The sequence below is a fragment of the Myotis nattereri genome (genome assembly GCF_964212035.1).
Source record: "Myotis nattereri genome assembly, chromosome: 7".
In the NCBI taxonomy this organism is placed as follows: Eukaryota; Metazoa; Chordata; class Mammalia; order Chiroptera; family Vespertilionidae; genus Myotis; species Myotis nattereri.
Genome location: NC_138082.1, coordinates 19,206,167 through 19,218,724, shown reverse-complemented (window position 1 = coordinate 19,218,724; position 12,558 = coordinate 19,206,167). Strand labels below are relative to the sequence as shown.

The following is a 12,558-nucleotide window of genomic DNA, read 5'->3' as shown; positions in this document are numbered from 1 at the left end:
GTTTCAGTAAGTGTGTCTAATATTCTTTCCCATCAGATGTGATAAAATACTTGCGGCAATCTCAGGGGATGAATATTCTTTCTTATATTTTTTTTTTTTGCTTTACACACACACATACACACACACTTTACGTTAGGTCCATCTATAGATATGAGATATGGACCTAACAGGTATGACCCTCCTGTGGATGTAACAAGCCATTTGATGAAGCAAATGGTTGCTTGGGTCAGGTGAAATAGAATAGTTTCTATCCTTGGCTTCTTAAATCAGCCATGACTACTTTAATGAATGGGGTACTGGTCAGGGCGTTAGGGAATCCAGGTTCTGTTTGTGACTCCATTATTGACTTTATAGCCTTAGGCAGGTTAATTTCTGTGCCGTGTGTTCTCACCTATAAAATATGGGTAATGCCTGTTACTTTTCTGTTTCTTCAGAGCATAGTGAGGATTAATGAGCCCAAACACAGAGCCTGTCTTGTGGCTCATACACCACGAGTCTTCTCTGCACTGTGAAGCTTATTAATATACTAGGGGCCCAGTGCATGAAATTCGTGCACTGGGTGTGTGTGTTGCGGGGGGAGAGTGTCCCTCAGCCCAGCCTGCCCCCTCTCACATACTGGGAGCCCTCAGGCGTTGACCCCCATCACCCTCCGATCGCCTGATCGGCCCCTTGCCCAGGCCTGACGCCTCCGCCAGAGGTGTCAGGCTTGGACAGGGGACCCCCATCTCCCCCTGATCACTGGTTCTGGCCCCCGCCCAGGCCTGAGGCCTCTGGCCCAGGAATCATGCCTGGGCAGGGGACCCCCATCTCTGATTGCTTGCTCCACCCCCCGCCCAAGCCTGACGCCTCTGACCAAGGCAGGCATCAGGCCTGGACAAGGGGACCATCATATCCCCCCAATCCCCGGCCCCGCCCCCTACCCAGGCCTGATGCCTCAGCCAGAGGAGTTGACCCTCATCACCCTCCGATCACCAATCACCGGATCGGCCCCTTGACCAGGCCTGAGGCCTCCGGCAGAGGTGTCAGGCCTGGGCAGGGGACCCCCAGCTCCCCATGGTTGCAGGCTCCGCCCCTGCCCAGGCCTAACGCCTCTGGCCTAGGCGTCCGGCCCGGGCAGCGGGGACCTGCAGTGGCAGCGGGGGGCGCCACGATCGTGGGCTTCGCTTTAGGCCCAGGCAAGGGACCCCTAGCTCCTGAGACTGCCAGCTTCGACCTTGCCCAGCTCCCATCGCTGGCTCCACCCCTACTTCCTGCTATCACTGGCCAGGGCGGCAAAGGCGCCTGATTCTCCGATCATGGCTGGGGGGCCCCCAGCTCTTAGCTCCCCCCTGGGTTTCAGATCACTGTCAGTGGCAGGGGGCTTCTTCCTGCTTTCCCTTTCGCCTCCCTGCATTGTGCCTACATATGCAAATTAGCCGCCATCTTGTTGGCAGTTAACTTCCAATCTTAGTTGGCAGTTAATTTGCATATAGCCCTGATTAGCCAATGAAAATGGTATCGCCGTACGCCAATTACCATTTTTCTCTTTTATTAGTGTAGACAAGGTGTGGGCATGAGACAGTGAGTGAATCTGTCTTCACAGGTGCCTTCTCAGGTAGACATTTACCTGGTAAAGTGGCAGACTTAGGTATATCTAAAGCGCAGCACTGTCAATAGACTGTTTTGCAGTGAGGAAATGCTCTATAGCTGGGCAGGGTACTCAGTAGCCACTAGCCATCTGTTGCTATTGAACATTTGAAATGTGGCTATTGCTACTGTGGAACTAACTTTTAACATGAATTTTATTTTAATTAATTTAAATAGCCATTTGTGCCAAATGGCCACTATGTTGGACAGTTGGTTGATACAGTTAGGATAGTGGGAAGGAGGGTTTATTTGGTATGCGAGGTTGGGAATGATGTTGGATAAAGGGTAGTAAGACAATTAATTATAGGGCAAATGCAGAGGTTGATTTAGTCTAGGGTTTAGTAGTGCGGTAGCTGTTTCTAAATTTATTGTTCCTTCTGTTCCAGACTGTTAGTTATCACACTTAAGTATTTTCTTCTTTTGGTTTTTATTTCATAGTAGTTGTTGTTCACCTATTTGGCTTCACTATTTTCTGGTCTTTTTCTTTTCAGATTACTTTTTGTTTTACAGCCCAAGAGCTTTCCAAAAATAAAAGTTTGGCCAAATTACTTATTTGCTTAAAACACTTCACTGGCTCCTCTTAATGTTTTTAAAATAAAAGTCAAACTTCAAAACATGGTTTCTAAGTCCCTGGACAGTCTGACACTATTTACCCCTTCAGCCTTGTCTTTCTACACTTCCTCCTTCACACATTTTTTTGCAGTGACCTTTTAAAACTTTATTTCCTTAAAATGTGCTAAACTGTTTTGTCTTCCAGCCTTTAAATAGACTTTCCCTTTGCCCATTTTTGGTGGCTAATTCCTCATCTCAGTAAGCATTTCCTTTTGCGTGCCTCTTGATTCCTTTGTCTGTATGTGGTGTTTCCTTCCAGTCATAGAACGTAGTAATAGTATCTTTGCTTCATAGTATATTCTTACTAGAGGCCCGGCGCACGAAATTCGTGAACAGGTAGGGTCCTTAGGCCTAGCCTGTGATCAGGGCCAATCTTCCCTGGCTGCCAGCAGCCAGCCCCGCCCCCCACCGCCCCTCTCCACTGCCACCCACCTCTAGTTCTTCGTTCCACATCAGGCAGTCGGAGCCTGCCAGCTGCAGGTAGGGACCAAGAGGTTGGCTGTTCCTGCCTGCTCATCGGCCCCGCCCCCCACCGCCAGTCACCCTGTGTGTGTAGGGCGACCTGCGGGGCGATAAGGGCCCACTCGCTTGTACCCACCTTGGCCTTGTGCTGCCCGTGTCCGTCGCCACCCACCTCCCTCCCGTTCTTCATTCCCCATCGGGCGATCGGAGCCTGCTGGCCAGTGGGGAGGGACCAAGAGGTTGGGCAGTAGGCCCTGATCAAGTGATCAGGGCCTGGAGGCTGGAGGCAGCTTCTTTGTTGAGCATCTGCCCCCTGGTGGTCAGTGATGTCATAGCAACCTGTCATTCCGCTGTTGCATATTACGCTTTTATATATGCACCCTAGATTAGTTTGTACAGTCTCTGTCCGAGGTATCATGCCTGCTGTCCCAGGCCCTGCCAATTGCCTAACGTAGTCTGTACCCACATGTATTTGGAGTGAATTAGTAGGTGTGTGAATGCATAAAAAGATGATATATTTTGTCCTGTCTTATAAAGGGTCAGATGAGATCAAAATAGGATTTGTCTTTTTCTTCTCCCAGTTTCACTGTAAATGTGAAGAGAATATCTAAAACCAAGTTTCTATCGGCAGCACCTTTGCTAAGGTGGTAGAACTGTGGTAAACAGGCAGGTGGACATCCCTCGAGGTGTCCCAGATTGGAGAGAGTGCAGGCTGGGCTGAAGGACATCCCCTGCACCTGCACCTGCATCGCCGCCCCCCCCCCCCCCGCACAAATTTCGTGCACCGGGCCTCTAGTTATATAATATTTGGGGAGTGCTCCAATTTTGTTACTAGTAGTTATTATCATTGTGAACTGCTAATGTATTAATAGTAGACCACAGATACTAAAGACCAGGTGTATTTTTTGTTATTCTATTAAATTTTTTCTTAAATGGTCCCTGTAGACTATAAAAACAAAATTTACCCATTTTTCAGTTTAACCTGAGGCTGTGTTTTTCAGGAGGATGCCCAGGAACTTCCTTTCACTGATGTTTAAGCAGAGGGCACAGCAGTGAGACAGGGTCTGTGAGGAAGCAGTGTCCCTAGTCTATTTCCCACAGGTATATGAGGATTCAAACCCATAAAGCTTCAAGCCTTCCTGTATATATTTTTTAGGCAAATGCTGTGATAGTTTCTGTGTATTGAATGCTTAAAAGAACTTCAATTCTACATATTTCAGGGCCCTATGATCTAAAGTAGGCCCCTGGGCCAGCATCATGTCCATTGATTCCCACTGCTCTATAGACACAAGGAAGTGATGGTTGATGGATTTCCTGTGAGAGCATGTTTGATAAAAGACCTATGTCCTCACACCAGCTGTAGATTCATTCTTCTTACTCAACATTGGGTATATTTTGATTGACTTTACACCTTTTCTGTTACTGTAGAATTTTATTTGAATTATTTTAATTGGGGATAAAGCAAACTTATAGAGAGGAGTAAAGATTTTTGTAGCTTAGCCTTGGGTGAGTAAAGAACACCAAGACAAACTCCAGTCTTAGAGTTTTTCTTCAATGTGTTCAGAAGAGAGAAAGGGCTAAAGGGCCCGTGTTAGAAAGTTCTGTATCTGTTAATGTTTTGTTGTTAAATTGCATGAATGATCCTAAAACCACATGACTTTAAATATTGGAGGAAGACTCAAGAACTAGCTTCTCAGTAGTAATTTATAAAATGTAAAGATTATTGAGAGCCTTTTTGTGGCCCAGGAAGTGGGGAGAGTCAACAATTCAGTAATATAGTTAAGCATTGAATGATTATGGAAGGCCAGGCCGAGGGAAAGGAAGAATGGAACATTACCTCAAAGCCAAGTGAATCGGAAAGCATCTTATTGAATACCAGTGGAGGGATATCTTGAAACCTTATAAGGCAAGGCATGATACCTAGGAATTAACCATATACAGTGTTAATTTAAAATACCGACAATTTATTTGCCATCTTCATGATTTAATTGAAAGATCTGAGACTTTCATAGGTTCACCAACCCTATTTTTCCCCATAGAGGCTATGATCTTCAACAATGAATTTTCCTACTGCAAGGTTTTTGGGCCTTAAATTATTATGATTATGGAGGAAATACACACACACACACACACACACACACACACACACACACACACTAGAAGGCCATATATCTACTTGAGACTTTATCTTTTGCTTTGATTTAATTTTAATATTCTAAAACCTTACTGATTTTTTTAAAGTTCCATTTTACTTAGAATACTTTATTATGTGCTTTGAACTTTTGCTGTGCAAACTTTGGTTTTTTTTTAAGTGCATCTTGCATTTGAATTTAGTTTTAATTTCTTTAACTCTGAACTTCTGTTTTCATGACAGATTTACCTCTGGTGAGCTAAAATAAGAGTCCATTTTTCAAGAGGGAAAATGAATTCTATTTTGACCTCAGATAATGACAAAAAGGTTCATATCTTCTGTACTTCTTTGTTGCCTGAGAATATTTCTGTGGGTAACTGTTCAGAACTTCCCTGATGGTCCTTCCTCCCCACTGCCTTCTTTATACTGTGTCCCTGGTGGGAGCCTCAGACAAGAGCTTGTCAGGCACATTAGAACCATTCTGAGTGCATGGAGAATATCAGATGCTTTTTTTCTTTTTTATAGAAATGTAGTTTAGGATTTGGAACTTGACCTGCCATTAGCAGAGTTTTCTTTGGGAGGGTGTAGAATTCTTAATTAGAAAATATTATATGGACCATTGCTTCTTTCGATTGCCCTACCGAAGTTTTTAAAAATTAATTTTCTACAACAGGACATTTATGTTTTATAGCTTAAAAAAACAGCAACATGTTGCTGTTGTGAATTTCTATGCTTTTCCCTGTTTCATAGCAAGCCAAGTGACTTGAAAAATTAACACCTGTGTGCTTGCAATTTCATGGTTTTTCATAACGATTTTATTCATGGACTATCCTGTCAGTTGTGATAGGTTTAGCGTCAGTAAAAATGCCTTTTTGCTTATGTGTGTTTATGATTGAGTGACTTGTGTGTACCAAGTGCAAGTTTAAATGTGTCCATCTCTCCCTCCCCACTTTTAATAGTGGTGTAGCTCGTTGCGGGTACAGTTGTAGGCAGGTGCCTAATATATCACTCTTGAGGGGAAAGGACATTACAGGACTATACTATGTTCTGAACACCACTTTTGGGGTGAACCTTTAAACATTGTGGTTTAACCATTTGATAAGTATTTCTTTTTCATCAGTCGTAGTGATCAAACGATTCAGACGATTTCTTTTTGATCACTACGACTGATGAAAAAGAAATACTAGTAAATAAAAGTATTTTCAGGGTAATCTAGTGCATACTGTGTGTCTCTAGATTTGTACAGGAAAATGAATATCTATTCCTATATTACTTCATGTTATTAAGAAAACAGGCTTCTCTACTTTTCCTTGGTAAACCTCCAAATTATCATTACAAAACACACATGAAGTGCATTATAAAGTTGGGGAAAATGAAGATAAGGGTCCTGTCTTCGTTCTGTATCTGTCTTCCAAAAAGGCAAATCTAATAATGTTAATAGCTAGCAATTATTAAGCTTTTACTATCTGGTAGGCACTGTTGTGTGCTTTTGGTGTATGGATTCATTTGGACAATCCTATAAAGTGGTAGGTTGTATTATTGTTCCCACTTTACAGATGAGGAAACAGGCACAATAGGTTAAGTAACTCTTCTAAAGTCACACAACTATTGAGTGGCAGAGCTGGCATGTAAATTCAGGCCATCTGATTCTGTGACCCCAGCTCTATCTTCCATACTCTACTGATGCCATCCCATCTGTTTAAAACCATTAAGAGAGCTGGCTATTCAGGGTTTCTTCCTGTCCTTAGGATAAAGTCCAACTCTAATACCACCCTTTTGTTCTTACTAATCTGGCCACAGCTTACATTTCCAGAGCACACCTTTCCCATGTGCGTTCTCTCTATCTCTGTCTATCTGTCTCTCTGTCTCTCTCTGTGTGTCTTGCTCTCTTTATCCCTATTCTTTTTCTGTCTTCTTGCTCTTCTCTTTCTTTTTTTGTTGTTCTAATTTGCCGTACTAGCTCTCTCCAATGCCTTTGCACACACTTTCCTCTCTCCTGGAATACTGGTATTCTACTTCACTATCCCCTTCTTTTCCGTCTCCTTTTACATCTAGGAAGTTTTACCAGTTTTAAGTCCTTCTGATTTGCTTCTCTCTGCTTTGTCCCACCGAACTCTGTGAGGACAGAAGCTCATTGGTTCTTTAGTGACTGAAAGAGTTCTTAGAGTTCCTTGTTGAATGAATATTTGCCAAGCTGATGACCAAATGATATTTATAACCCCCACGTTTATATACATGTGCTCATTCTGAGTATATTAAGTAAATAATAATTAAATGATTATTGCTAGTTCTGGTATATATATGTTATGTGTATGTATATTCATATATACAGCAGTTTTTACATCGAATCTATTAACATATCAGTAGCAATGATCTTCCAATATTTCTTAGTAGCTTTCGATGGCAAAAAGCAATAACTTAGGAACACTTAGATTTCTGCGAAGACTTTAAGTTTAAAATCTTCAATCACTAAGAGTTTTATATGAAATATATGTTCAAAATTATGATAACAGCTAAAGCAGCAGTTCTTAACCTGTGGGTCATGACCCGTTTGGCAGTCGAACGGCCCTTTCACAGGGGCCGCCTATGACCATCCTGCATATCAGATATTTACATTATGATTCATAACAGTAGCAACATTACAGTTATGAAGTAGCAACGAAAATAATTTTATGGTTGGGTCACAACATGAGGAACTGTATTTAAAGGGCCAGAAGGTTGAGAACCACTGAGCTAAAGGAATAGAGCAAGAACACATTAGAGGAAAAAAACTGGTAAAATTTGCCAATGTGCTATGTTGTGAAGGAACAGGAAAAAATCAGAATCAAAACGGTATCTTCTTGGTTAGTGATCCTGTAATGTTTCAATAACCAGAAAAGTACAATTTTTAGGGTTTAGTATAGATAAAGCATATTATCTGTGTAACCATTTGGAATTCACTGAATTCCGAGAGGCTTCCTCTGAAAGGGCATTAAGAGAACTGAACTGTCAGAAGTGGTGCATGTGACAGGTGTTAATAGACTGTCATGCACTACGTGTAAAATCAACAGTGGAGATGCTGATGTTTTTCCACATTCTGAGCACAGCCTTCATTATACTGGTGTTACATTGGCCCAAAGAGCTTAACTAGTAGACGCTTGTGCCTTTCCATTTTCACAGCTACATACTGTCTTTGTCTCTAATGCCCATTGCTTCATGCCTGATTATTTCATCAATTTTCCATATCATATTTGGCTCCTACGCATGAGCGTGCAGTGATTAGACTCTTCAGCCTTGATGGAAGGCTTTCTTCCATTAATTCCATTCATTTCAGCAGTCATGGTGCTTATTCCCTCCACACGCCCTTCACATTCATCCACCAAATTCCAGTTTCTAGTCCTGGGTTTAAGGCCATTTTATTTGCTAATGTGTGTTCTTTACCTTCTTTGGAATGCATTTCATATTTCACCTCATTACTTGTGCTTTGGTTTATACTTTGTCAGTTTTATACTTATTTGTTGAATGAATATATCTCTTCTAAGATTACAGGCAAGGACAATATTTTCTAAGTCTTATGTATCTCTCCAAAATACCTAGTTTACATGTTAGGCTTTAGGTTAAAGTATATCAGAAAATAGAAAATATATTTAAGAACATTTTGAAAAAATTCACTCTGTAAGGTCCCTTAGTAACTCATTCTAATGAAATTATTAATGTTTAGTCTGAGTCCATGGCTTTGTGGCAGATCTAAAAAAAAAAAATCTTCCCTGTGTAGTAATGGAGAATAACAGATTTATCACTGTCTTCAATTAAAAAACAATCACATTGGTAGTCCCTGTGTGTGACATGTGATTTTTCCTCCTTGTGTTACCTATTTTTTAAAAAAGAATAAATTTAATTATGAACATTTTAATATGATTTTTCACTCAAAATCTGTAAGCAAAGTGTTAGCTCATTCAAATATATCAACATGGAGGAAAAAGGTTTTAAGACTTTTTTGTGCCCCTATAATAAAAAAGAGAAATTTTACATATGTTCTACCTTCTCTTGCAGTGGTTTATGAAGTTTTCATTTAAAATCTTGTGTCTGACTCCAAGTTACAGTGATCACAACATCACAGAAGCATGAGGATTTAATAGGCTCCATCTCCCATTATACAGGGCTGAGGTTTAACCAGTTATTTCTCAAACTAGCATTTGTAATATGCCATTCTCTAGTTCACTGATAATACAGAAGGGCTAAAGGGCTAGTGAATTATGTATAAGTAGAAACCAATCACAATCTAAGTAGAGTAACCACAGTGTTTTAAAGACCAGATGAAATAGTAAGTTTTGTGTAAAGGACTGTAAACATAAATTAGACTCCTGCTAGTCATTAATGAAGCAGTTCTTCAGACAGTAAAAGCATCTTATGAGACCACTGTTTTATTTGCTAGTTTTTGAGTTAAAGCCCTCATTAGCTGATGGTCAGGTACTTTGGGAAGTACTTTCATTAACATTTTTTTCATGTTGTTACTGTGGACTTGGTTTGTATCATGTAAAGTAAGTATGCTACAGCTATTATGCATTACAGTGCACGTGATTGGGCTCTTGCATTTTATTTCTTTGAAGTATAAATTCTACATTTGTCTTTGTTAAAAAGTCTTTATGTGTGCAGTGATTTTTTTTGATGGTATATACTGTGACTTTTTTTGTTTTTTATTCAGTTTTGCACTTGGTGATTTAAGACCTGGAATGTTGGTTTTTGAACTCTGATTTCTATTTTTTGATTGTCAGACTTATAGAGTGTGACTGTGAAGAGAAAGGTGACATGTGGGCATAATGATTTAGGAAATGCAATTGAGAAGTATCAAGTGTAGTGATGAGATCAGCTGCTTTTGAAATGAGCTGAGATTGTCTGCTCTAACTGTATGAGAATTTGTGAAGACCCAAATTTCAGGACAGAGATGTGTGTCACTTTGTTGTAAATCAGAAAGCTGAAGTGCAATTGACAGTAGTATACCTCGTCGGAAGAAGACTGTTGCCAGAGACAGGTTACACATACCTGAACCTGGGCACAAAGGGGACTCTGAAAATACAAATCTATCAGTGTTTACCTGGCACTGTCCCAATAAGGAATAGTGACTAAACCCAATAGTCATGGATAGCAGTTATTAGAGAAAGATTTTTTTCTTAATTCATTTGGTTTTTTTTCCCCTTCTGTGCCATCAAAACAACTTTCTGTAAGGCCTTTAATGACTTGTCCCTAAACCCAGTAGATGCTTCTGTCTCTTATCTGTGTGTCTCTCATCCAAGTGCCCTCCATTTAGCATCGGAGGTGACACCCCTCCAACTCCCTCCTCCCTAATGTTTCACTGTTTCCTTCCAGGTCTTTTTCTACACATTCAATACAGTTGTAAAATCTGGTATTATACTATGTTTATAATTTTATATCCTGTTTAATACATTGCATTTTCATGTGAACTTTAGTGGCTGTTATATGGATATATGATAATCTTAAAAACCATAAAAGATTATGCCCTGGCCAGTATGGCTCATTGGTGTCATCCCATGCACCAAAAGGTTGCAGGTTTGATTCCTGGTCAGGGTACATGCCTGGGTTGTGGGCTTTGTCCCCAGTAGGGGGCGTGCAAAAGGCAGCTGATCAATGTTCCCCTCCGACATCAATGTTTCTTTCCTCCTCCCTTCATCTTTCTCTAAAAATCAATAAAAATATTTTAAAAAACTATAAAAGATTATAAGAGAAATGTTCATTTTAGAAAACTTCTGCCATGGTGTATTGTATTAAAATAATTTTGAAATCGTATGTAAGGAAGTGGAGTAGTAGATAAGAGTTGTATAGTTTTTAGAATTAACTGATCAATGAAAGACTAATGATGGGCAATAATGGATATTACTGTTAATGAACAAGGAAAACGCAGCCTTAAGCCAAGTCATTGGACCTTCCTCTGTCTGCTCATCTTTGAAATAGCAGCCCTACCGTGTGTAAAGTCTCCTCCAGTGTGATATCCTGTGACCTGTGAATTAGGTAGTATGTGGTGAGAAGTCTGCTTGTTCTCTGAACCATTCCAGTGTGTTCTGTGATGGTGTGGTTATTACAGACCGTAGTGTACTTACCTATTAAAGTTAATTTAAAAAGTCACTACTTTAAGTTGTTTGTCATGTGGCATTGGTTTTCCATCTAGTGGATCCAACTTCCTATCCTGTGCATTTATTTGATCTCTGATCTCTGTGTTTACTTATATAGATGATAGAGCCTATAATTGCTACAGTAAATGATTTTTATTTGCATTTGAAAACATCTTACACAGAGTGATTAATGATTTAAAATATTAATATGAACACAAGAATACAGAGCTGTGAAAAAAAATTCATGTGTAAGTTAACAATTTATTCAACTAAAAATACCCCCTGTGATTGTCTAGTGTCAAATTGAAGTTTCACCTCTTTTTTTTCGTTGAATTCAGCTGTGTGTGCATACTTGATCCTTATAGTTTATGTGAATTCTGAGTCATTTCTTTAGTAAAAATAATGTACTGTTAAGGAAGTTGAAAATTTATATTGCTGTTGCATTCCTTTAGTTAAGAATCAAATCACATATTTTATGTACTTAATCCACTTGTACTTATTTTACCAGTAACATATTTGGTCTGCGACCTGTGGATTATGCAGACAGTAAGACTATGAAATCGCTATTGCTGCCGCCAGAGAAGAATGAATCATCATCCACTCGCCATTGCTCAGTAGTAAGTGTGGATTTAGCTTTGGGAAATTTATATCTTTTACTGAAATTGTTTATGAAAGAAGCATAATTAAAAAGTTTCCAGTTAGCAAATTGCTTTCATTCACAAAACAGTTATTGAGCACTTCTTGTGTATTAGCTCTTGTGAATTTGAAGACATAATTGGAATAAATGTATCAACAAATATTTGTTGAACCCACCCCCCTCTATATTTTAGGCAGCATTTATCTGTAGTTAATATGACTGATATAACTCTTATTCTCAAGGAGCTTCCATTTTAGTGGGAGATAGGAAACATTGTAAATGTATAAGCTAATCTAAATAAAATAATCCACCATCATTGCCCACTGTAATCAGCTATACAGAGTGAGGGTGGCAGTCCCAATAAAAGGAACTGCTGCTCAGAGACAAGGAAGCATAAAGACCTTGGAAATCTGAGAAACTAAAGGTTAGTGTGAGAGGAGCGTAAGGTGTGTAAAAGAGGAATTGACAGTGAAGAGCTAGGTTGGGATCAGATTGTGAAAAGCCTTGAGTTCCCTGAGGAGGAGTTTTGACTTTTATTTCCCTGGTGAGTGGGTGACTTCAGTGTGTTTTTAATGGAGTGGGACTGCAGAGGGAGGTGGGGGTGGGACAAGACTGGAGACTGGTGAGGAAGCTGTTGTGGCGGAGCCCAGGTGTGCAGTGGCCAGGACTGGAACTGCAGGTGGTGGTGGTGAGGTGGGATGGGGAGGAGAAGGGGGTTTTAGAGAGATGGATGGTGGACTCCCTATATTTAGCAACTGCTGAGATGGGGAAATAAGAAAACAGGCTATGTTGACATCTAGGACCATGAGAGAAGTCTTCTTGTCCTGTAAGGGCAGTGGTAATGAACTGGAAGAGAACCTAGAAATCAAGTCAATTTCCTCATTTTAGGAATGAGAAAGTTGAGACCTAGAAAGGTTGTGATTTGCCCTGGGTTAATCAGCTGTAATTTTTTTTTTTTAATGGATCAGTTAGAACACAAATTA

General features: G+C 40.2%; 1 protein-coding gene across 2 annotated transcripts in view; it reads left to right on the top strand.

Moving 5' to 3' along the window:
* Positions 1-12,558, top strand: part of BARD1 (BRCA1 associated RING domain 1) — a gene marked incomplete at both ends in the record, with an annotated part of 62,007 nt that overhangs the window by 31,149 nt on the left and 18,300 nt on the right. The window contains one exon of one of the 2 annotated variants that reach the window (XM_081096359.1): positions 11,447-11,555. The exons of the other annotated variant lie outside the window; for it this stretch is intronic. Within the exon in view, the coding sequence (XP_080952485.1) occupies positions 11,447-11,555 (109 nt within the window). The remainder of the gene's footprint in view (positions 1-11,446; positions 11,556-12,558) is intronic. 2 annotated transcript variants of the gene reach the window in all.